At 40.1% G+C, this 25,756-nt stretch overlaps 2 protein-coding genes across 2 annotated transcripts in view; both read left to right on the top strand.

The window, feature by feature from the left end:
• Window positions 1-7,263, top strand: part of LOC135202111 (uncharacterized) — a 69,330-nt gene extending 62,067 nt beyond the window's left edge. Inside the window, exon 2 of the mRNA XM_064231361.1 lies at window positions 7,240-7,263. Within this exon, the coding sequence (XP_064087431.1) occupies window positions 7,240-7,263 (24 nt within the window). The remainder of the gene's footprint in view (window positions 1-7,239) is intronic.
• A 22-nt stretch (window positions 7,264-7,285) lies between these two features.
• Window positions 7,286-25,756, top strand: part of LOC135202432 (uncharacterized) — a 215,236-nt gene continuing 196,765 nt past the window's right edge. Inside the window, exon 1 of the mRNA XM_064231828.1 lies at window positions 7,286-7,374. The gene's annotated coding sequence lies outside the window, so the exon portion shown is untranslated. The remainder of the gene's footprint in view (window positions 7,375-25,756) is intronic.

The raw sequence follows: 25,756 nt of genomic DNA, 5'->3' as shown, positions 1-25,756 counted from the left end.
GAAGGGGGGAGGCCTCTTGGCCAGACTCTCAAGAGCTTGTCTGATAGGGAGGCCAGGCCATAAGGAATGCCCGGGTGTCAGGGGAGCCCTCTTCCAAGAGACGTTGGTGGAGTCTCTAGAGTGTTGGAGGAAGGCCAGCCAAGACTCGATCGTTTACAGGGCCTCTTCCTGCAGACAGCCGGTGCAGCGCAGAGGTCAGGAGCCCCCCAAGGCTAGACAACAGCAGCAGCAGCACGGGGCGTCCTCTTCCCCCAACAACCAAGATTCGTCTTCGGGAGGTTGGGGAGCGCAGGGGTCGCAGCCCTCCTTCAGAGCCCCTTCTGCTCCCTCCTTGTTCAGAGCCAAACCCTCCACTTCCTGGAGGGGAAGGAATGGCTGCTTCCCCAGGAGGAAGTAGAAGTCGAGGCCCCCTACCCTGCCAGTCGCCATTGGCGGGACTGGGAGGATCTCAGAGCTGACCCATGGACTGTTCAGGTCCTCAGGGATGGTTACCGGATCCCCATCCTAGACGAGAAGCCTCCTATTACTGGGGAGCCCGAAAAGTGGGGGCGTCCAGCCTTGGGACTACCAGTCACGGGGAGCCCTTTGGCTGGAGGTTCTGTGTCTGCTAAAAAAAAAGGAGCCCTCCAGGGGGGTGGAGGGCAGTTAGAGACCAGTAATAGACCTGTCCATCTTGAATATGTTCGTTCACAAGATGGCCTTCAAGATGGAGACCCCAAGATCGGCCCTTGCGGCTCTGAGGGAAGGGGACTTCATGTTATCCCTAGACCTCAAGGACGCATATTTTCAGATTCCAGTGCACCCCTCCAGCAGGAAGTACCTTGCATCAGGTGGGAGGGCAACATCTTCCATTTCAGGACCTCTACTGGGCGTGGGTTGTCGATGGCGCCACAGGTCTTCACAAGAGTATTCTCCCTCGTGTCGGCCTGGGCTGACAGGAGGGGGATCCGTCTCCTTCGGTACCTGGACAACTGGTTGCTCCTTTCCTCCTTGAGGGAGCTCTTGGAGGTGCATAGGGACTAATTCCTGGCCCTCTGCAGGAGACTGGACATTGTCCTGAACTGGGAAAAATCCCATCTGGTGCCTACCACCAGAATGGTCTACCTTGGAATGGATCTGGACACCGTGATGGCCAGGGCCTTCCCATTGGAGGATTGGTCATCCAACCTTCAGAGTGTGGCACGTCCCTTCCTAGACTGTTCCCACGGCCAGCAAGGGAGTGGCAGAGCCTGCTGGGCCATCTGTCTCCCTGAAGAAGCTAGTCCCCCAAGGCAGACTAAAGCTGAGGGCTATCCAGTGGAACCTGAAGGAGGGATGGGCATCGGGAGTGGACCACCCTGAGAAACCCGTCTCTCCCTCGCAGGCCACGAGAGAAGTGCTACGTTGGTAGTTGGTTCGAGCGAACAGCCGGCGGGGAGTGCCCTTCTCGGACCACCCTCTGGAGGTGCTCCTGTTCACTGATGCATCGAAGGAGGGTTGGGGTGCCCACCTCCAATCGGTAATGAAGGGGGGGGATGTGGTCGGAGCAGGAACAGCAGCTCCACATCAACAGGTTGGAGTTACTGGCCATTCAGAGAGCTCTCCAAGCCTTCAAGCCATCAATAAGAAACAGGATGATGGCAGTCATGTGCGACAATGCCACAGTGGTGGCGTACATCAGGAAGCGAGGGGGTGGTGAAGTCGCACTACCTTTGTGATCTGGTGGAGACCATCCTGGAGTGGGCGAAAGGCATAGGACCTCCCTGAAGACAAGATTCATTCTGGGGGAAAGGAATGTAACAGCTGATGGGCTTACCAGACAAGGTCAGGTTTTAGGAGGCAGAGTGGTCTCTACACCCCGAAGTGGCGGTGTAGCTGATTGGGATGTGGGGCTCTCCCTCCATGGACCTGTCCATGATAAGCCTGAACACCAAACTTCCAGTTTTCTGCTCCCCAGTTCCCGATCGGCAGCAGCCTGGGGGAGGACGCATTTCAACATCCGTGGAACGGTCTGGACTTATAAGCGTTCCACCCCTTTGGAGTACTCAGACGTCCTCTACTGACTGAGGAATTCGAAGGGCACATTCATGACCTTAATGGCCCCCATGTGGCTAAACAGGGACTGGTTCCCAGACCTTCTGGAGCTAACCGTTCTAGGGCCTTGGGGGCTCCCCCACAGGCCGGACCTACTGAGGCAGCCCCACTTCGAGAGGTACCACAAGGGTCTGTCCTCCCTATCCCTTCATGGGTGGAGGCTGTTGAGCGCCTTATGAGCAAGAAAGGCTTCTCCCGTAGGATGGCCTCGCAGATGTCGGGGTACCTGAGGAAGTTGTCCATGGCCATCTACCAGGCCAAGTGGAAATGGTGTAAGGAGCGGGGCTTTGAGCCCCTGCAGGCCAAAGTTCCCCACTTAGGAGAGTTCTTGGTTCACCTGAGGCTTGACAAGGGTCTCTCCATAGCGGCTGTAAAGGGAGTCCGGGTAGCGCTGGGCCAAGTTGTCTTCCTGAAAGGGATAGATCTGGGAAATCCAGACACCTCTTGACGCTCATAAGGAGCTATGAAGAAGCGTGCCCTCCCAGCTCCGTGAGGGCTCCCCGATGGGACGTAACGAGAGTTCTAGATGCCCTGAGGAAGCCCCCGGGTTGAGCCTCTCAGAGACATCCTGGACAGGGAGCTGACTATTCAAAAATAGTTTCCTGCTGGTCTTAGCCGCTCCAACCAGGTGGGAGAGCTGCATTGTCTCTTGTATGTGGTTTCACACTTGAAAGGGTGGAAAGATCTTGCCTTCAGATTTGTGCCCTCCTTTGTGGCAAGACACTCGATGGTGGATGATAGGTTTGTGGAATTCTCGATCCCAGCCTTACCTAAGTCGGAGTACCCCAGGGACCTCCTCCTGTGCCTGGTCCGGGCTGTGGGGAAATACCTAGGATGGAGTGGTTTAGGCCAGGGACTCTAAACCTTTTCATTACACGGGCCGAGTGAATAAGGTGGTATCGAAGAATACCATCTCTTTCTGGTTGAGGGAGGCCATCAAGAGAGCCTATGTAGGAGCGGGACTTCCTCCTCTGGCGGGGGCCAAGCCCCCACAAATCAGGGGTATTGGTATGTCTTTGTCGTTCTCTAAGAACTTGGCGGTCAGTCAGGTCCTGCAAGCTGGGGCGTGGAGCAGAAAGTCCACCTTTACGGCCCCATTACCTTAAGAGGGCTGGCCGGCTAAGCCATTTTTTAAGGACATGATTTTTGCCTCTGACCTTCGGTTTTGTGGCGCCAGGGTGATTTATCCCGAAAATAACCATTTTTCAAATTCTATCTCCTCCCTTGATATTTAATATGAAGACCTGGAATTACTACCATATGTAGACCTCCAATTAAATGAGGCGTTTTTTTTTTCTAAAACAAAAAGCCATTTTTTTTGCTAGATATAAATTTTTCATTATGGTAAAAAAATAACCCTATAAATCAAAAAAAAAAAAAAAAAAAAAAAAAAAAATGGAAAAAAGGGCTTGATTTGATTGTTCTATAACCCTTAAACGCCGAGTGGACATATTTTGCGTCGACATTTTTTGTCTCTTGGGTGCCGACTGGACGTATTTTACGTCTACATACAAAAGTTTTTTTAAAAATTCGCGGAAAAATACTTATAGGCCTACCAGCCGAAAACTCTTGAATCACGCGCCTTGGGGGGATGCTGGGAGTTCACGGATCAAGGTGTTGTTTTGTTTACAATCGTTACGCAGCGCGCGCAAGCGCGAAATTCTTTCTTGCCGCACTAAAAAGTATCGGTGACACATCTCAGAAATTATTTCGTCACTTTGACATAAATTTTGTACCATTTTAAATTAGCCGTTACATGGAGTATTATGTATGAAAATGTGCGCATTTTTATGTAGAATACAACAAAAAAATACTCATGATTGTGGCTTTTATCAGTTTTGAGATAATTCATATAAATAACGATAGGTGCCAAAATTTCAACCTTCGGTCAACTTTGACTCTTCCGAAATGGTTGAAAAACGCAATTATAAGCTAAAACTCTTATATTTTAGTAGTATTCAATCATTTACCTTCATTTTGCAACAAATTGGATGTCTCTAGCACAATATTTCGATTTATGGTGAATTTATGAAAAAACTTTTTCCTTACATCCGCGCGGTAACTCTTCCGAAAAAAATCATACATGCGATTGTGGTAATGTTTGCACCATTTTAAAATCAGCCATTACATAAAGTTTTATATATGGAAATGTGCGCAATTTCATGCACAATACAACTAAAAACAACCCATGGTTGTAGCTTTTATCAGTTTTGAAATATTTTCATATATAAAATGATGTGACAAATTTTCAACCTTCGGTCAACTTTGACTCTACCGAAATGGTCGAAAAACGCAATTGTAAGCTAAAAGTCTTATATCCTAGTAATATTCAATCATTTACCTTCATTTTGCAACAAATTGGAAGTCTCTAGCACAATACTTCGATTATGGTGAATTTATGAAAAAAATAACATTTTCTTTGCTTCCGCGCAGTAACTCTTCCGAAAAAATCATACTTGCGATTGTGGTAATGTTTGCACCATTTTAAATTAGCTGTTACATAAAGTTTTATATATGAAAATGTGCATAATTTCATGTAGAATACAACTAAAAATAATTGAAGGATGTAGCTTTTCTCATTTTCGAAATATTTGCATATAAATCACGATAAATAGAAAAAAAACCACGTTCAGTCAAATTTGACTCTACCGAAATGGTCGAAAAATGCAATTGTAAGCTAAAACTCTTACAGTCTAGTAATACTCAGTCTTGAAATAATTTCGAAGTCTTTAGCACAATATTTAGATTTATGGTGAATTTAAAATAAAAACTTTCCTTCCCTCCGCGCGCGGATTCTCCGCCACAAATCTCCGAAATGCGTACGTCGTATTCTCGGAATATTTGCTCCATTTCATATTAGGCATTTCTCTCTCTCTCTCTCTCTCTCTCTCTCTCTCTCTCTCTCTCTCTCTCTCCCCTTCCCCCTTCACTAACTCGGCTTATTACAGCGAATTTTCTTCTTCTGTATGTTAGCGAGATGTTTTCCTTGTATTTTCCTCTTTGGGATGATAAAATTCTTGCTAAAACAAAGATAAACAAACAAATTCAAGAGAATGTCAAGAGGTGAAACTCGGAGTTGTACTCTCTTTTTACAAAGACAATGTTAATAATAAATCATGATTATTATGAATTTCATATACCTTTTTTGTTATATATAAACCAAAACTATGTTATTTATCATAAATGAAGATCCCTTTGCTCAAAGATTGTATCCTGGGGCACAGTGTGACGTGTGTGTCAGGCAAGACTGGGATGTTCCCTACTAGTACCCTTCCCTCTCTCTCTTTACTAACTACGCTAATATCGCGTATATTATGATATTCTGTAATCATATTAGAGCGAATTTTCTTCGTCTGTATGTTAGCGAGATGTTTTGCTTGTCTTTTCCTCATTGGCATGATGAAATTCTTGCCAAAACTAAGATAAACATAAGTAAAAGCAAGCGAATGTCAAAGGTGAAACTCGAACGTGTCGACTACTTGGGGTTTGTGATCGCACTGAATCATGGTTCAACTTGGTAGCTGACTGACTTCCCTTCTGTGACTCATCAAATCTCTACAGATGCCATTGCTCACAATTTCTTTGACAATAATTATCAAAATATACAATAACAGAAGAAATATTGCATTTTCTTGTACGGATCAATGTTTTTGGCTTATTGAGTTATGTTTACTACTTACCTTGTAACTACGAAAGTAAGAGGAATTTTGACGAGATATTTCGTTTACGCATTCTCAATTGCCAAATGAAGCTCCATGAATTTTTTCATGACTGCATTTTTCGCCCTATACCCCCATATATAAGGATTTTGGCCGGCATCCTTAATCCAATAACTGTTTGCTATGGGAAGCAGCTTTGGTGCCCTCAGCTGTCAGCCAAGAGTGCGGGCAGCAAAAATTTATGCTACCCAAACTCAGCAAAAAGTAAAAAATGCAACATGGCAACTGCCCTCCCAGGCGCGCTATCTTTTGAGTGCATTAGCTTATTTTCAGTTTCTGTATCTTATTCCATATATTTTAACTCATATAAGTGTATTAACATACATATGGCTGTTCCCTTTAATCACTGTCATGTAATTATGTCTGCTCTTTCCAGCCATGATAATATGATAATAATACTAATAATTTATCCTTTGGCTATAGGATTATCAGTGTGGCGCCATTGGAAAATAAGATTCTCTTAGAACAGACACACATGCATTGTTTCGTGTAAGGAAGTTTATGCGTTGTACATAAAACCCTTTCTTCTTTTGATGCTCTAGAATTTATAAATGATAGGATACAGCAATTGGCCATTCGAATTATTGTTCTTACTAATCATCAGATTTTTCTTTGGCAAGCCATAATAATGGAATGTAATAAAGTTGAAGGAAATACTAATCAGAGGAAATACTATTAGAGGTTTTGTCCAGTGGCCCTTGAAGACTTCTTCCACAAGCCATCTTTTGAAAGAATTTTGAAAGCCTACAGTTGACCCCCGCTATGGACCTTATATACCCATTAATCACAGAAAATTTGCGTATTCATGGCTTTTTTCTAAGAAAAATCCACAAATTACTGGATATCCATATCAACTTCATGATTAAATGCACTTTTTGTGATAAAACTAAAAAAAAAAAAACAGGCATGAGCATTTTTAGTGGGTTTTTCTTAAGTTTGAACTGACAAAATAGACAGTTTTAAGCTTTTTTATAGAGGTTCTAAGTATTCATGGATTCTAGCTATTTGGGGGGGGCCGGGTCTGGTATGCATCCCCCTTGAATAGAGGGTTCCACTACTCTCTTCAAGAGATTCTTCCAAGGTTTTATACATACCAAATAATTACATTTAGACCCCACACTCCTCCCCTCTGATGGACATTGGGCATAAAATAAAATGAGGTGATCAGTCAAATCATTAACAATACTGTTGCCATAGTAGGCACTGCATTCCTACACTGAGCTTTTGAAGTATTACCACTAAATTTGAATTTTTTTGATGGCGTGGAAAATTTATTAGCTATTTAATTACTACAGACTTAGTAAGTATATACTATAAAACTTTACTTTCACTATAGAAATGTCAGATTTTTTAAAGTACTATGAATACTTTAAGAGAATTTTAGTTATTACTAGTTTTTCCAACTACATTAATATTATAATGGTTATTTATCATTTTTCTCTTTCAGATGGAGAAATACAAAGATGCATAAGAGCGAAAAAAAAAAAAAAAATATTTAATGAAAATCAGTTGATTGTGTTTAAGGGAGATCCAGAAAGTGACATAGTGCCTTACACAGTTCATTGTTCTTATTTTTTAACAGGTATGTTTATGTCTGTCATTTACATTTATGCACTGTTAAGAGATGTTAGCAAGCAGGATAAGGTTCTGGTAAGTTTTTTACATGTGGCGTTCATTTCAGCGGAACATTCATGGTCTTTGAATGCCCCAGGTACTTAAGACTTCTGTTGTGACATTAAAAGGCTTGTCTGCTGCTATCCAAGCTTTATTCAACTTAAACTTCAGTAGATTATTACCTGAAACAGCCATGAATATAATTAGCAATTACCCCATAATAAATGCAATACAAAATACATAAGATCCCCAAAGTAAATCTAATTAGATCAAATAGATACCAAAGAAATAAACAAAAGGAAATACAAAAGAAAAGGGAATTACTTGGTACATTGCTCTGACTGTCCCTCCATCAGGTAAGTAAACAAATTATGAAAAGATCACCAGACAAACACTTCAGCATGAGGTATGAATGAGCAAAAGAACGAAACAATTTTATAACAACTTCATTGTTTATATGCGATCAAACCTTGGGTCGTAACAATAGGATAATTTCTAGTACCTAGCTGGATCCGGTTAAAAAGCAGATGAAATCAAGGAATCTTGTGATATCTGGCAACGCATGCGTAGCTCGGGTTAGGAGTGGCCTTTTCCTGGTTCATTGCCCGTTTTGTTTCTTTTTGTGTGTGTGTGTGTGTTTGGCTGGTATTATGGCTGCTTCTGCTCCTTCTTGGCATCAGGCTATGTGCCCCGGAGTTCCTGGTTTTCCGTGTTCTCGTTTTTTGGCTTCGGCAGTGACAGACCCTCACATCACATGCAGTAGGTGTCGTTCTAATTTTTGTACTACAGTGGGGCATCGCTTAATCTTGGATCAGTAATCACGAAATCAGTCATTCACGGGTTTCTCCTTGGACCGCCTCTTATGCTATATCGCTGGTATGAATCGCAGCATCGCAGGACAAACGTGTTGCACATGCGATGTTTATCGGTAGGCTATGCCTTGGCTGCGGTCGGATAATCGCCAACATACATGAAACAACTCACATTATGATATTAACTGACAATAAAGGTAATAAAAGTATTCTCACCTTATATATTACGTATTGGCATATCTTCATAATGAATAGCCTATTCAAGGTATATGTATGACGTTCATTGGTAGGCTAAACCTAGTAGCAGTGCGATAACCACCAACATTCATGAAGATTCACATTATGATATTAACTGACAATAAAGGTAATAAAACCATTCTCACCTTATATATTATAGGCATATCTCTGAATTAAGATCCATTTGGCAACTAAAAACAGTGATGATATTGGTAAAATGACAGGTGATTATTTCAAGAATGTAAACAAAACCAGAATGCAAATGGTAGATCACTATGTTCATATCATAATACTATAATATGGTAATAATGCACGCAATACGATTAGACATAGTAAAACAATAGTTTTATTAAAATTATCAGTATTCTCAATACACAACTATTATTCAACTTTAGCTAATGGATATCTGTCAATGTTACAACCAAATCAGGCAACAGTCTCTCTCTCTATGAGAAACAGCTGATTGCTGACATCATCTGCCATAATTATCGAGCGTTCATCGAGTTGTGTTTAAATTGTCGCTGCTGATATTCAATGGTGACTTCCAAAGGTTAAAATAAATACAATTTTACTCATTCTTCATGTAATGGAGATCTGAAGAAAGAATCTCTCTCTCTCTCTCTCTCTCTCTCTCTCTCTCTCTCTCTCTCTCTCTCTCCTCTCTCTCTCTCTCTCTCTCTCTCTGCGACAAAGCGTAAACACGAAATACGTCAAACCATATTTTACCTTCTATGTTATCGTCATATCTTCATAATGAAAAGGCTATTCGTGGAATAATTTCATATCAGTGAAATCAACTTTTATCTATGCGAAGCCAGCCAGCTGACAAATGTACTATATTGAAAATCAAATATTGGTAGGCGTCCCCACAAGCAAGATTATCTTACGAAATTATAATAGTACTCATCATGGTAGTAATAATGTTTGGGAATATACGTAACATTCATTTTCAATACACAATATCATTGTTACTCGGGTAGTAAATAATAGTTTCGCATGATCATATGTACTCTGCATTGTCAGGGGTTTGTGGCACGATGAAACAAACAAAATAAATTTTCCTTTTAGGCTACGTGTTTAGAAAAACATGAATAGAATCGGCTTTGCGACTTCGTTTATTTTGGTATTTTTAATGATGCAATAACAATCATTTGTACTATTAACACAGATCTGTTGAGTCCAGTGTTACCAATTTCGCATTTTTAATGCTAGCTTTCATTTTCTTGAGGTAATTAGCAAGAAAATTTTCAATCCAGCATCTGGCAGGAAAACTTGCATTTGTTTTCAAATACATCTAGCATATGCATTTCGACATCAAAACTCTGTAATGTTAAGTTTAATATTCCTTTTATTCTACTATGTTTTGATATATTATGTAAGAAAAAGAAAAAAATCTTGCAAAACCATTTTCAGGAATTGAACAGAATAGGTTTTGAAATTATTATGAATCATGAAACGTAATGTACAAGTACAGGCGGTCCCCGGGTTACGACGGGGTTTCCGTTCTTAAGACGCGTCGTAACCCGAAAATCGTCGTAAGCCGGAACGACGTTCTTGAAAACATGTCCACAGGGAAAATTTCACTACTAATTTGCAATTTTTCTTAGGGCCGTATCTCTAAAATTATCACTAATTTACTTTTTTCATGTGCAACACTGTGTATTTATTAGGGCTTGTGCCTTGTATGATAAGGCGCCCTATGAGGTAATGTTAGACTAGCGATAATCTTACGCTAAGTCGGTTGGTATTGCACTTCCATCTTCAATGGAGTGTCTGGGGGTTTGTAGATCATTTACGAAGTCGGTACTATCTTGTTGGTTATTACGACGATGTGTTAAACTCATGGTTTGGTGAGGAGGTTCTTGTAGAAAACACTAAGTATAAAAAATTATATATTCTTCTGAAGTTTTACATGCTGAAGATCAGATATGATTGTACAAGTCTTCTAATAACGATAGCTTGATCGCTTCTGCCAATGATGATGGCTAATCCTATTCCTCTACATGATAAAGCTTAGGTAAAGAGGTACAGGTCTTCTAATGACGATAGCTAACACTCTTCTGCTTGTCTACCATCTCTGTTACAAGTTATGAAGGAACAGACAGTAGTTCGAACATATGAACATACAATCAAATGACATAGTTCATACGAACACACAATCAAAAGAGACACGCTACAGATCACGTAGGCGGTAGTTGTCTCAAAGCAGGGAGCTTGGACTAATGTTTCTAAACAAGTTTGAATGACTACAGGTGACGGCAATGTCAACTTAGCCTACATACTTATTGTATACGTCATCTTTAGCGTCTCTAGTCTGATCACATTCCTGCAAGCAATCTAGTCTTTTATATATATGGACTAACATTCCATATTTTTATTATGTAAACACTTACATTAGCTCGGTCAGCTACCAAAACCAACTACTGAATATTACTCAAACTTGACTTGCATTTGACTTATAGGAGTGTGATACAGACACTATGTGAATATATATATATATAAGTAAATAAAAATTCATGGTGTACATGAATTGATTCAAGTAATAAAATATAAAACAATGATATTGTAAATAATAGTGATCACGTGATAGTAATGATGATACGTTTTTCACTTCATCTCATTAAGATACATATGCTACAGAAAATACTAATGTACTCTGATAATTGCATAGAATGAAGATTCAACATGATAAAAATCATATAACTGATAATTTTTCATATATGAATTGATAAAATTATTAATGTTTATGCTGATTGATTCGTTGAGTTTTATGCTAAACTGTTTATGTATCTGATTCATTAATCAATATACTAACTCATAAATAACTGCAGATATTGGTAAGAAAAAAGGTAACAGATTGATTATAGCTACCTGATTTGTTTATACATAAGTATATGGATTCATATAATTATGATTAATATATGTGCACTTAAATAGATTCCTACTGCGTACACGCAAAGATATATTTAGATTCTGTTATTTATGATCATTTATATAAGAGATTCCTATTGCGTACACGCAAAGATATATTTCGACTCTGTTATTTATGATCAATTATATATAGGATACATGATACTTTATATATATAGGATACATGACCGAGGTTATACTACTTCACTTTTAACTAGCTTTCGAACAACTTTTTCGTCCATTACACAGTTCCAGACAACCACCTTTAGCCAATGAAACGGCCTTTTTCAATGGTTAAAAACAAGGGGAAAATTTGCCTGGGCGGGTGTCCAAACATTCTATATTGCGCTCATACTTATTCTCTGCATCCTAAGCTACACGATTACGTTCGCGATGAATAAAAAAACATCCCAGCACGAGTCCTTCGCCAGCAAAGTAGTAGTTGAATATCCTTCGGGTCGTAATTGTCGGAAGTATGTCCCTTTTGTAGTCGAATTCCGACAGCCGCTGGAGCATTCGCATTAAAACGAGATTAACGACAGATCGTGTCGGTCCAGAAGAAGTCCATGAAATTCCATTCACATTGTAGGCGGTTGTTACTTGACTATAGTCGTCCGCTGCGACGAACGATTTTTTGAAGTTGCGATGTGAAACTCTTGTACTGCAGGATACTGTAACCAGGTTCCACTAATCAGCCTGCAAGTGAAATTATACTTGTCACAAGGGCAAAGTAAATTCAGACAACATCCAAATACAGGGGAGGGAGAGCCATTTAGACCAGACTTAACCCACATGAATTCGCTGATATTTTGGAATTCAAAAGAGTCCGCTGTACAAACTTTTTTATCCATGGCATTAATAATGAGTGAACCTATCCAGGTCTCTGATGACTGTAAAAATATCCATAATTATAAAAAATAAACAGATATTCAATACGAATCCCAAAGAAAATTCGATATTACTGGTAGTAAGTTACTAGACAAAGAAGTGGAAAACGGAGCCATTTGTAAGATTGCCAGGCAACATAAGAGTCAAAGAGAAGATTAATCATGATTCTGTATTTCTCTATGCTAACTGAAATTAAGTTGTGATAAAATCTGATCCTATGTGCCCCTAACAAAAGTTTCATATTCAATTTTCTCGCGCGCATCCTCTGAGGTTAATTTTTAAAAACTTTATTAATAGGTAGATGCAACGAAAAAAACCCACTATGTAACTAATTTCCATATAAACTTTGGGTTTTTCAAGAAAATGCGACATTTTCCCATGACTTGATACTTCTAAATGTCTATGAGGTTCAGAAAAAAAAATTAATTCATTTTGATGTTATAGAAATTCTATTTCCTTATTTTGTTTATTAATTTTAAAATGATTGCAAGTTGCATTGCGCATACCATGATAGACCTTGTACCTAACGTCTGCCTTGCCCATGAGAAGTTCGGGCTAAGCATTCCTTTCTCTCCAGTCAATCTGCTTTTGCAAGCAGAGACGACACACAGATGAAGCCTGTGTAAGCAGATTATTGAGGTTAAAAGGAACAAATGCTGATACGAATGATGACGTCGTCACTTGGCAGGAGATTGCTCTCAGCCAGCTAAGAGTTACGTTACTTGCTGTAATAAATACGACTTTAGGATAAATTTATTATCTTTTAATACTCGACCCACACGAAAAGAATGTCTGAAAAAAAAACAGTACCAAAATTGAACAATATATTAGTTTCATGTTGGAAATCTGCATAATTGTAATTATGTTAAATTAATATTCCTTATTCAAACTATATGAAAAAGGTTTCCATACAAATTCATATATATTATTAGCCCCTGTATAAGATTCATATAGGATTATTTCATAGATAACATTTTCACTTCTAGACTTCCTGACTTTAAAATCTCTTTTATTTTATTTTATTTTCAGTTTTATTTATTATTATTTTATTTATTTATTTTATTTATTTAATTTTTTTTTTTTCATTGACTACGAATATAAAATCCACCTGGGACAGACAATATGTCAGTAGATTTTGGATATGTGTTTGAACTTTTAGCTTATTTGTCATTACTAAGCGTTAAGTTAGAGTTCAAATCTTTACGCATATATATTTGGATATTTAATTATCTATGGTTACGTTTTTGCTTATTGATTTTTATCGTGATTCCTTTTTATTATAATTTGTAACCCTTCCGACTTCTTACGGAGTGTATTATATTGACTCCACTTGTATCCATATTTATTTTATTTTTTTATATTTATTTATTTATATATATATATATTTGATAAATTAATGGTTGGCTTGAATATGTGGAAAAAAGTGTTCTAGCGGCGTACCGTATAAGGCTACTTGCGGCATCAATTCTATAGATACAAGATATAAATGATCAAGATATTTTAAAACCGCGAGAACCGCTATAATCCAGTTCGGATCCAATATCACGAGTTGTAACTCGTAAGACATTGACACTTCCTATTTAATTATCCGTTATTCTACCAAACCGATTGACTCTGGGCGATAAATAATATTATTTGGTTTTTCTTAATGGATAGGAATTCACACAACGTGTTAAGGAGATTATTATTGATTTACACCACCCTAGTCACAGATTATTATGTGTTGAATTCCATGTTTACTGATTTAGCACTCATAAATATTCGTAACGCACTCAATTGCGGTGTTTTGTTTTTTAGTGCTATTAATTCTATATAACGTGTCAAGGAACTATTAACACTAAGAAGTGTTTATTCCCTCTGTCAGACTCTTAATTCTGTTAATAATTCTACGTATATTCTTTCAAGGATTGATTTGGCACAGGATAGGCCCTTAAACTGACAGGTGTCTTAGTGTATCCCTTGTTTTCATGACACGTGTTACAATTAGTTATGTGCTTTTTATATCTGTAAGCATTGTAGGCCAGTAAAACAGTGATTTGGCTTTCTGTGACATAGGAGGGAACCCTGGATGACGGAATGCAACCAGTTTATGACGATTGGTATGAAAGAGATATTACTACTACCTGGTCGTTAGTCATCTGCTGTGTTTCTTCGGGTTTTCCTCGTCACGGACCTACATATAATATTACATTTGATTACATTATTCTGATACACATACTTTAAATATACTTTTGCCTTAGGGTTTCTGCTCGAAGTGTTTATTGTTTTTGCCTAGCCACTGACCCTGTTTCCGTTTCGAAGTGTTTATTGTTTTGCTTATCACTGTTGACACTTGCTTTGTTCAGTTTGTAACAGTTCTGCGCTCCAACCCAGATATTCAATGGTCGCGATCTCTTGGGTTAAGGAATTTTCTTGTTTAGATACGGTTTTAACAATAGGCACGGATGTTTCTATATCTTTTAGTCTAATTAATGGTTCTTTGCTGTATGGTGCGGGATTGCGGGATAATGCGTCAGCTATGATATTTGCTTTCCCAGGTAGATATCTTATCTTGGCTCCAAAGACCTGAATGATCATTTGTCACCGAGTTCCTTTTGGACTGTGATTAAAGCCTTTGAAAAAACTCGGTAAATGACTCATGGTCAGTAAGGACTTTATCAGGATAGCCATAGATTATGAACTTAAAATGTACTAGTGAGTTAAAGATACCTAGCCCTTCCTTGCCTATTACTGCATATTTACTTTCAGAGGGCTTTAGTTTACGTGAATAAAAAGCTATAGGGAAGAACTGTTTATCATATTACTGAAGTAGTATCCCTCTTAACCTTGTCTGAGGCGTCTGTTGCAATAAAAAAAAATTCCTTATTTAAATCAGGGATTTTTAAGTTAGGTAAGCTGCATTTTCCGCTTTTAAGATATCGAACGCCTGTTGATGCTTTTTAGACCATAATAAATCTACGCTCTTCTTCGTAAGATCTGTTAAAGGAGCTGTTCATGATTGAAGAGTTAACATATTTGCATACGATTGTAATAACCCCTAAAGCGCAAAAGTGCTGTATCCCCCTTTTACGTTAATAAGTACCGGAAAGTTATGAATAGCCGACACTTTACCATGGACTACTTTAAGACCTTGACTAGACACATAAAACCTAGATAAACATGTTCTGGTTTTTTTTAAAAACTCACATTTAGATATTTTACTCTGAGATATTTGTCTTTGTCTCTGTAGCACTAGCTCTAGTTTATGTGAATGTACTTCTAAGGTATTAGAAAAGATTACAAGATCATTCCATATAGGCATGTAGGGTTATCCCCTAAAAGTCTCCAACACTATATTGTAATTGGGGTGCAACGTAAGCCGGAGGCCATGACTTAAAAATTGATAATGTCCCCTGAGTGTGCTGAAAACGGTGTATGAGGTACAATCACTTAGGTAATGGGTATCTGGTAAAAGCTTTATTAAGTAAGTCCAAGTTGGGTGAAAAAAAAAATTTATTCTAACCTAACAGAGATAAGATGTCGTCGGTACATGGCACTGGAAACTATCGGGAGTCGTTTCCTTGTTAAGCGTCAGAAATCTACGCAGATACGCCAAGTCCGATCTTTTATGGCATGACGTTTGAGGGAAAAATTATAAGGGCTATTTGATTTCCTAATGACTCCTATTACTAACATTTTTCAACTTCGTCATTTATCTCTATTTTGAAATTCCATTGAGAGTCTATACGAAGGTACGTATATAGCTTTATGTTTGTCCTTGAGACACCGTATTTTGTGTTAAATTACATCCGTTTTTTTTTTTCCCAGAGATCACTCGCTAGTGGAGAAACTTCCTGGTATTCAGGTAGAAGATAAAAAAAATTCTGCTGAATCACCTCTGCTTGAATGACTTTACGGATATTACTTTAGATAGATTATCAGAGAGATTCATCCACGACTGTTTGGGCTGGGATTAAAAATTAGCGAACCAATAAAAAATGCGATATTTATAACTTTCGTATCCACGATATGTATCTTTTTAGGGCTTTGTTCGCGGAAATCGTTATATTTCAGAGTGTCGGGAAGGATTAAAATTTCATTTCCCAGCAAAGTCTTTTTTACACGCACTAAGACATTCGAGGGTGCATGCGTCTCGAGATTTTGCGTGCAAAACTGCGACTGTGGTTGCGGGAGAATTCTGTTGGGTCATTTGAACAATGTTACGATTTATGAGACAAAATGTGTAGTTCCCTCATATAAGTTATTATTTAACTGTCTCTTTTTTGTTCAAACTGATTTTAATATGTTTGAAGGTTTATAGGATTTTCCTTTGATAAACACGCCTTATTTTGCAGGATGTAAGATAATATTTTGTATACCCCTAGATGGATCTTACAATTACACTACATACAGATCAATGTTTTTTATAACTATAGAGGTATCTGTAAGCGCTCGCTTATCCGGACTTCTCATTAGGGAAGTTCGAACAACAGACGGTGAGTCCGTAAATACAGGATATTACGTGTACTAAAGGAATAAACAAGATATTCTAATTTTTACGGCGCGTACAGTCGGGCTTTATCCACCACTACTTATAATAACTTACGTATTAAAAAAAACGAAAACCTGCTCTGATTACTTTATACGGTCGTGTGTTTCATAGGAAAAATCCTTTTTAATTCAAAAAGATATCGGTATGTATGATCTAACATCGCTTTTCCCCACTCTGCTAGAGTCGCTTATTGTGTGGAATTTGCTTTGCTTTGGAAACTTCGGCAGTTTTGACTAACCTTGACCGCTTGACTAGGTGCCACAGTCACCGAGTTTGCTTGTTTTTATTCTGAAAACGGGCTACTGTTTCTATTTCTTTTTGTAATAATTAGGATCCTTCTCTTTATTACCATCGGCAACGTATTGTGTGTTTTTAGCATTATGTTGCTGGTTACGTATAAAGCAATGAAGGACGAACTATTAGGAATTGAGCGATTACTAATAAGACAAGTTATCTCTACTGTATTCAATATTAACTGTTTGTACTTCATTCTTTGCTAAAATTTGAAATAGTGAGGGATCCTGGTCAGCGCATTTAGCCTGATGAAAGTTTTTTACAGACATGTTTATTCCTTGCAATCCAGCCATATTTTTAAAGTCGAGTTGAGTCATTGAGGTTCGATATTTTATATCTAACTCAAAAAACTCAAGGCTAAAACTGCGATCGGGACTTGCAAAGGAGCATTTATTGTCATGACCCGAAATAGTGTTACCTCTAATTTATATAGATTTGTACGGGTGTTCCACGTGTTTTCTAATCACTACGGTGCTTAACGACCCCTATCCATGCATCTGTATAATACAGCCGTCCACTGCGTAAACGCATATTCACTGTTTAATATAATTTGTTACGTAAGGGATTAATAATCACCCAAAATGATAAAATTAACATAGTATATGATTATGATATTTCAGTAGAACTTCTGGAAACAGACACTCAAAGATAAAAACTCGCAGTAGCGAAATCTCAATGGATGTAGATAATTTCTGTAAAAAAGTAGATTAAGAATGTCTCGTAACTTCAGCCACAGGAATAACGAAATTCGACCTGCAAAGGAACACTCAAAGTTTACTCCAAATGAATAAAAAATTGTACTTAGCTTGCTTTTGTGGGAAGTCACGGTGTTTCCGATAACGACACACCGGCCCTAGCCTTGGTCCTCCTTCTCTATTTAGCCGGATGACCTGGTTTGGCTTCAGTTTCCCCCAGTGCGCGTTGTTTCGATGATTCGAGCCCTTGAAAGATCCGATGCTGCAGACGCTGTTCGGTTTGTTTCTTGAAGTTATTCACTAACGATGATACTAAGTTGCTTGAAGAATCTGTTGCTTTCGTCGTCGTTGAAAAGTTCTTATTGTTTTCTGAAGTCGCTCACTAACGATGATACTAGGTTGCTTGAAGAATCTGCTGCTTCCGTCGTCGTTGACTTCTTATGATACATGATTTATTATTCTGGTTTTCCTTCTGCTAGGACGTTGTAGAGTTCTTCTGGTACGCTGGCCACCAATATTAGGGCTTGTGCCTTGTATGATAAGGCGCCCTATGAGGTAATGTTAGACTAGCGATAATCTTACGCTAAGTCGGTTGGTATTGCACTTCCATCTTCAATGGAGTGTCTGGGGGTTTGTAGATCATTTACGAAGTCGGTACTATCTTGTTGGTTATTACGACGATGTGTTAAACTCATGGTTCGGTGAGGAGGTTCTTGTAGAAAACACTAAGTATAAAAAATTATATATTCTTCTGAAGTTTTACATGCTGAAGATCAGATATGATTGTACAAGTCTTCTAATAACGATAGCTTGATCGCTTCTGCCAATGATGATGGCTAATCCTATTCCTCTACATGATAAAGCTTAGGTAAAGAGGTACAGGTCTTCTAATGACGATAGCTAACACTCTTCTGCTTGTCTACCATCTCTGTTACAAGTTATGAAGGAACAGACAGTAGTTCGAACATATGAACATACAATCAAATGACATAGTTTCATACGAACACACAATCAAAATGAGACACGCTACAGATCACGTAGGCGGTAGTTGTCTCAAGCAGGGAGCTTGGACTAATGTTTATAAACAATTGAATGACTACAGGTGACGGCATGTCAACTTAGCCTACATACTTATTGTATACGTCATCTTTAGCGTCTCTAGTCTGATCACATTCCTGCAAGCAATCTAGTCTTTTATATATATGGACTAACATTCCATATTTTTATTATGTAAACACTTACATATTCACAAATTACTGTATATTTTCATTAAAATACAAGAGAGAGAGAGAGAGAGAGAGAGAGAGAGAGAGAGATGAGAGAGAGAGAGAGAGAGAGAGAGAGAGAAATAACTCCTTACGGTTTCAATAGATTGAAATGAATGTCTTTAGGCAACTTTTTCCCCCTCCCATAAATACATATATTTCTCCAGAGAAGAGAGAAAGAGAGGACTGTGCAATTATGTTTGTCTGTCTATCAATTCTTTTGCTGAGAGCGGAGAGAGAGGAAGAAATAGAAACACCAATGTATGACAAGTATCTTGTGGAGAGAGAGAGAGAGAGAGAGAGAGAGAGAGAGAGAGAGAGAGAGAGAGATATCCTTACAGTATTTAAAAGAGAGAATGGAATGATTATTGTATTTAAAATACTCAGATATGAATTTTGTACTTATAGTATTATTATTGGAAAACAATATTAATGATAACTTATTACATACACGTCCCATGAAAATGATCTCATCTCAGTGAGAGAGAGAGAGAGAGAGAGAGAGATTACATAAAACCATTAAATTCGTTGACCATTGTATGGCATTGTTAAGCTCGAGTGTCACTCGAGTTGAGGTGGGGAAATTGATACAGAAAAAGACAAAGGGAAGAATTTTCTTTTGAAATTAGTTATCGTATTATTACTACTTCTATTATTATTATTATTATTATTATTTGAAAATATAATAATCACGTGCATCTACCATAAAAATTCTCTCATCTCAGTAAGAAAGAGGAATTATCCTTACAAGTGAAATGGAAAGGTCATTTTCATCTCTTTAAAATACGACCATTATGAATTTTGTAATTAAAGTTTTATTATTATTATTTTATTATTATTAAATTAAATAACTGAAATTATCAATAAACATTTTACATACTAGTACCATAAAAATTCTTTCATCTCGGTAGAAGAGAGAGAGAGAGAGAAAGAGTGTTTATCTCTCTCTGTTCTCTCAAAAAATACTTATAACGCTTCCAGCGAAAGAGAGGGAGGGAGTTAACACTATGACCCATTATTATCTTGTGTGGCAAAAGAGAGAGAGAGAGAGTTAACCTTAATTAAAAGTGACATGGATAGATTAGTAGGTATTGTATTTCTTTAAAATACTATCACATATGAATTTTGTAATTACAGTTTTTATTATTATTATTATTATTTGAAAGTATGAAAAACAAATAGTACAAGTACATAAAAAATCTTGAGTCTCAGTAAATGAGAGAGAGAGAGAGAGAGAGAGAGAGAGAGAGAGAGAGAGAGAGAGGGGGGAAATGTCAGGACCAAGTGATTGCAACACTGCAGCTCTTCCCCCAAATTTTCCCCCTCCTGGCTGTCACACCCCAAATTTTCCCCCTCCTGGCTGTCACACCCCAAATTTTCCCCCCTCCTGGCTGTCATAGAACTTGATATATCTGACAGTTTTTAGTACCTGAATCTCGAGAAAAGGTTACTGGAAGTTACTTGAAGAAGACTGGGATTTCTTCATTCTTCCATAATTTTTTAAATATAAGCTAAAATCTTACTAATTCACTATGGTATTTTCTTTAATGAATTGATATTATTGCTGTATAAATTAATATTAATATTTGAAAATAGTAAATCATTTATTTATCATACTAAAAAACATACATCTTTGTAGTATATATAGAGAGAGAGAGAGAGAGAGAATTATAGCGATTATTTTCGTTGGAAAATACAAAGAGAGAGAGAGAGACTGTGCTAAACTATAAAGGATTCTTATCTTATCATAGTATGGGTTTTTTAAAAGCGTCGTAACTCGGAGCGTCGGAAGCGTCAGCGTCCGTAACCTCGGAACAAGCGTCATAACCCAGGGCGGATTTTTCAATGAATATTTAAGAAAAAGCGTCGTAACCTCGGAACGTCGTAAGCCGGACCCGTCGTAACTTGGGGACCGCCTGTACACTGTGTATGTTAGAAAAATGTTTGAATTGAAAAAGAGAGCAATCGGTTGAAATTGGCTCGGTGGTATTGTTGTGTATGATGTGAATTTTTTAGCACTTTATGGAGCAAAATCTAGCAAGAAATTGCCATTCCCATTTGGCAACGCTGGCCTGTCCACGTTTTATGTTGTTATTGAAGTCTTGTTCGCCGCGTTCTTTAAATTGTACCCATTTAAAACGAGTTAATTATGTAGCATCCAAAAGCCCCGATTCTTTTACTCTTATGGGAAAAGAGGCCTAAACGTCAGATGAAGGTTATTACGTGTAATATATTGACATGTGTTGTGAAGAAAAGAGGCCCACATCAGCATGCATATGTAGGCTTTTAGCTGTAATCCATAGGCTAGTAGGCTACATATGTACAGTAGCACATATACTACATATATTTTTAAGGCTAATGTTGTAAAATAACTTTGAAACTATCCTGAATTTAGTTTAAGGTGATACTTGAAAACATATTTGGTGTTTGAACTAAAGTAGGCAGTTATAAACATTGGAATATTGGTTTTGGGTGGGTTAACTATTAAAGTAGGCAGTTTTTTTTTTTTTTTTTATTAAGCAATTTTTGGGAGGGGTACCAGGATAACATGGGTATTTACTTATCTCGGGAGGTTCTAGGCCCTATCTGGCCAAAACGATCTTTCATAACTTGGATGATCGGATGCTGGGGGGGAGAGTAAAATGGCCTTTGTTTGCTGATGTACATTCCTGTTCAAGTGCAAGATTGTCATCAGTTTATCATTTTCATTTCATTTCTCATTTTTCCATCTAGTCATACTTTCATTTCAGCGCTGAATGATCTTATAGGTCCCAACGCTTGGGCTATGCCCTAAATTCCATAATCCATCTAGGCCCTATCCCCCGTGATTATCAAGGCCCTACTGTATTACGAATCCTTGCACGGAATGCCGGGCATGGCCTAAGGAGCAGTGGAGGTTGTTTTATAGCAAGAGAGAACATCAGAGGGTTTCGACTCTTCCTACTTGGGAAGGTTTTGCGCCTATTCCCGATGTTTCGTCTCCCGTGGTGGTCAACCCTCATAGTAGTGTTGTCCCTGCATCTCCTTCCTTTTCTTCCATTCGATTTGGTCGATGGAAGTATATCCGGGAGGGGCCCACCAGGGTAATGTTTGTAATGTAGCCCCTTCTTCTCCTCGGGAGTTTATTTGGTTCCCGAGAAGGGTGAGGCTTTTTCATCAATTTCTTCTCTTCCAGAGTTGGAGGTCGTCCAAATGGCGGCGATTTGGAAGACGCTTGGGCTTTGGTGTACTCTGTCCTTGGAGGGGTTGCTAGTGCATTTTGTGGAGGCTTTCCTTCCCGTTCTGGCCAGGCCATCCTCCCCTCCTCCCAGCCTCGCCTTCGTGGGTAGCAGCAGTCGGCCATCTTGTATTGCTTCGCCAGTGTCTGCCGCCGCTTCTAGTCGGAGTGACGCTGTGGTGTCAGCCCCGTTGATGACGTCATGGGTTCCATCTTTGTGTATTCCTCTGCCAGTGGCATCTCTCTCCCCTTTGCACTGAGGGGAAGCTGTGACATCACCGCCCCTTGTGACGTCACTCACATCGATGAAGTCTCTCCCAGTCGTCTCCTCTGATCCGCCTTATCTCAGCCGTGACGTCATCACTGACGCCCAGTTCACTACATCTCTCTTCCTTGTCATCGGAGCCTTCTCTGGCACATCAGTCTGAGGTCATATGCCAGGCAGTGCTTCAGAGGTTGGACTCTGTATTGGATGTGAAGTTGGCTGCCTTATCAGTTGGGAGGACTGGTAGGAAACGTGTTGCTTCATCCCCGCCTCCTGAGAAGAGTTCGCATAAGAAACTAGTGCTGTCTTCCTCTCCCTCCTCCCCCTCTATGCCTCATCGGCGTATCAAGTGTTGGAAGGCTAAGAACTTTGCCCTTCCTTCGCCTTTGAAGGAGGAACAACGCGGACGTGTTTCCGAGTATGCTGTTGTTTCCGTCAGTGTTAGTGGTGTGCGTTCTGCAGGAGATTTTTCGTCCTCTGCCTCAAATCTCGAGCTTGTGACCCTCCACCCCCCACACCCCCCCTCCCCCCTCCATGCACATTGTGAGCATGTTGCAACCTCCCGCTCATGCACATAATGTTAGTGCTCCTTCTTCTCCAAGGCCTATTCATCGCTGTAAAGATCTGAAGGCACCTGTCAAGAGGTCAAAGGTAGTGAGCACGGAGTTGGTGCAGCTGGAGTGTTTGCCTGCCTCTCTCACTGGTGCTTCCAAGAGTTTGACTCTAAGGGATTCTCCTTCGATCTTGAGTGTTTGAGTTTCCCCCCCATCTCATATACGTACATCCGCCACGCCCATGACCATTCATGGACATGGGGAGTCATCTGTTGAGGTAAGTGATGTTCCTAGTGTTATAGTGGGTTCGTTTCAGAGGCTGACGCTTGGACCCAGCTAGAACAGTTTAGTTTTGGGGTTTCGGACTGTTTGGCTGCTAACCCTTCTGTTAATTTTGGTGGAGAGTCGTCATCGGTCTCATTGCTGGAGCAGGAGGAGGGAGACACGCAAGAGTTTCTGTCTTCCTTTTCGGAAGTTGTTGATCTCATTCATGGGTTTAACAATTTGGAAAGTAGGACTCAGGCTCGGTTGTCTTACACTCCTTGCATGGAAGCCTTGGTGGGAGCTACTCAGGACCCTAAATCATCTCTCAGCTTCCTTTGTCGTGGCATGTTCAGTCGGTCTTGCAGAAGGTTAACGCCTCTGTTTTGGACCGGGACGGGTCGCTTTCACTCTAGGGCCTCTACCAAACTACTACTTCCGCCTGTCATGAGACATAGGAAGTACTATGCTATAAGCTCTGCATTTTTGTTGTCACGCTATCTTAACCCAGACGTCATTTGCCTGAAGCCGGGTTTGACTTTGGAACAGGTGAGGTCGGTGGCTCCGTCCTTGTCTCCACAAGATGCCTCAGCATTGGAATCTACGGCAGCCTCCATGTTGCAGACGGTTTCTTGGCTGGACCTCTGGTCTGTGGTTATTGCCAAGATAGCTTCTGTAAGGTCCCCAGAAGGGTTGGTGAGTGCCTCCTCGCTTGCCAGTCTGTTGCAGTCGTATTTGGCTCACCTCAGTGCCAATTTATGGGCTAATCTTCTTCTGATTAGAAGGGACGCAGCTTTGTCTAGGATGGAGAGATCACTCGACACCGAGTCTCCTGCTGGCATTGCTGAACGGAGAGTTGTTGAAGTCCCAATTTTTGTTTCCTCGGACAGAACTCGAAAATGCGATAGACTGGCGCCGGGCTGACACCAAAGACCGACTGGTGCACCAGGCTGTGTCCAAGTCGAAGTCCCATCCTCGGAGACGTCAGGTCCTCCTCCTCCCCCTGTTCAGCAGCAGTCTTGGAGATCGTCGCCTGGTAGGCTTTGCTGTGCTTGTTATTGAGGCGACTGCTACACTACGTCATCGAGGCGACTGCTACACTACGTCATCGGTACTAATCTGCCAGATGGCACCATAGTCTCCATTTAAGTATAAGTACCTCGGCGCTAATTTGAAATTAAATTGTAAAAAAATGGGTTTTGTACATGCAACTTCCCCGGCAGATATATACTTAGCTATAGTCTCTGACGTCCCCGACAGAATTTCAAATTTCGCAGCACACGCTACAGGTAGGTCAGGTGATCTACCCTCCCGCCGCTGGGTGGTGGAACTAGGAACCATTCCCGTTTTCTAATCAGATTTTCTCTGTCGCCGGTTCCAGCAACACCCGTTGTTAGTTCCTTCTGCTTTAGATTTTGTTTTCGCTTGCCGTGGATCATTTTTGGACTGTCTTTTGGTGACGGTATTGGATCGTTGGCTTGGCATAGGCTTTTGTGGACTTTTCTTTGGATTTGCTTTTTACTGTTCTGTCACGATGTCAGACATTAGTACTGTGTATAGTGTGTGTGCGATGGATGACTGTAAGGTGAGGCTACCGAAGGGTTCGGTAGATCCTCACACTGTATGCATGAGGTGTCGGGGGAATGATTGCTCTATTAATAATCCTTGTGCTGAATGTGAGGGTTTGAATGAGGAAGAATGGAAGTCTCTTTCTTCTTATCTGAGGAAGTTAGAGGACAGGGTTAGGAAGCCTTCATCTAGAAGCTCCAGTAGGTCTCGTACTAACGAGCTAGTTGAGGATATTTTAGACCCTAACCCTAATGTAGTTGTTACACCTTCTCCTCCAGTTTCAGCACCTTCTCCCTTCATCGAACCTGCGGATTCGTCTTCTGAAATGGCTGACATGAAAGCCGCGATTCGCAGGATGGAATTGCAGTTGCTTGCAATGGAGAAAGGTAAGAGTGCTGTGGAAAGTGATTTGTGCAGTGTTCCCAGTGTAGTGGAGGGGGCGTCTGATCGGCTCTGCAACGCTCCCAGGTCTAGACCTCTTCCAAACTCCCAGGCCCAGTGGAGGAGGAATGTCGAAAACCGTAAGGAGGTTGTAGAGAATCCCCACCGGTCAGGCGTCCTTTCGGCAGGTCCTGTTGTCCCGACCCAGGCTGCCATGGATTGCCACAGGAAAGGCATCCTTCGGAAGTGCTTTTCTTCGTCCGATTCGTCTTCCCAGAGGTGCGGATGGAGTTCGGCTAAGGAGTCGCGCCCTTTGAAGAGATCCTGGATGGCTCCCAGCAGTGTTTTGGACTCCAGCCCAGAGCACTTCCCTGACGAATCTCCTTATGACACGAAGAGAGCCAGGAGATTCCAGGACAGCCCTTCTTCTCGTTTGGCTCTTCCCTCTTCTCCGAGGCCTTGCTTGCCTTC

This window comes from Macrobrachium nipponense, chromosome 30, assembly GCF_015104395.2.
Source record: "Macrobrachium nipponense isolate FS-2020 chromosome 30, ASM1510439v2, whole genome shotgun sequence".
NCBI lineage: Eukaryota > Metazoa > Arthropoda > Malacostraca > Decapoda > Palaemonidae > Macrobrachium > Macrobrachium nipponense.
The sequence above is the reverse complement of the archived record's forward strand: the minus strand, read 5'-3'. Positions and strand labels throughout refer to the sequence as shown.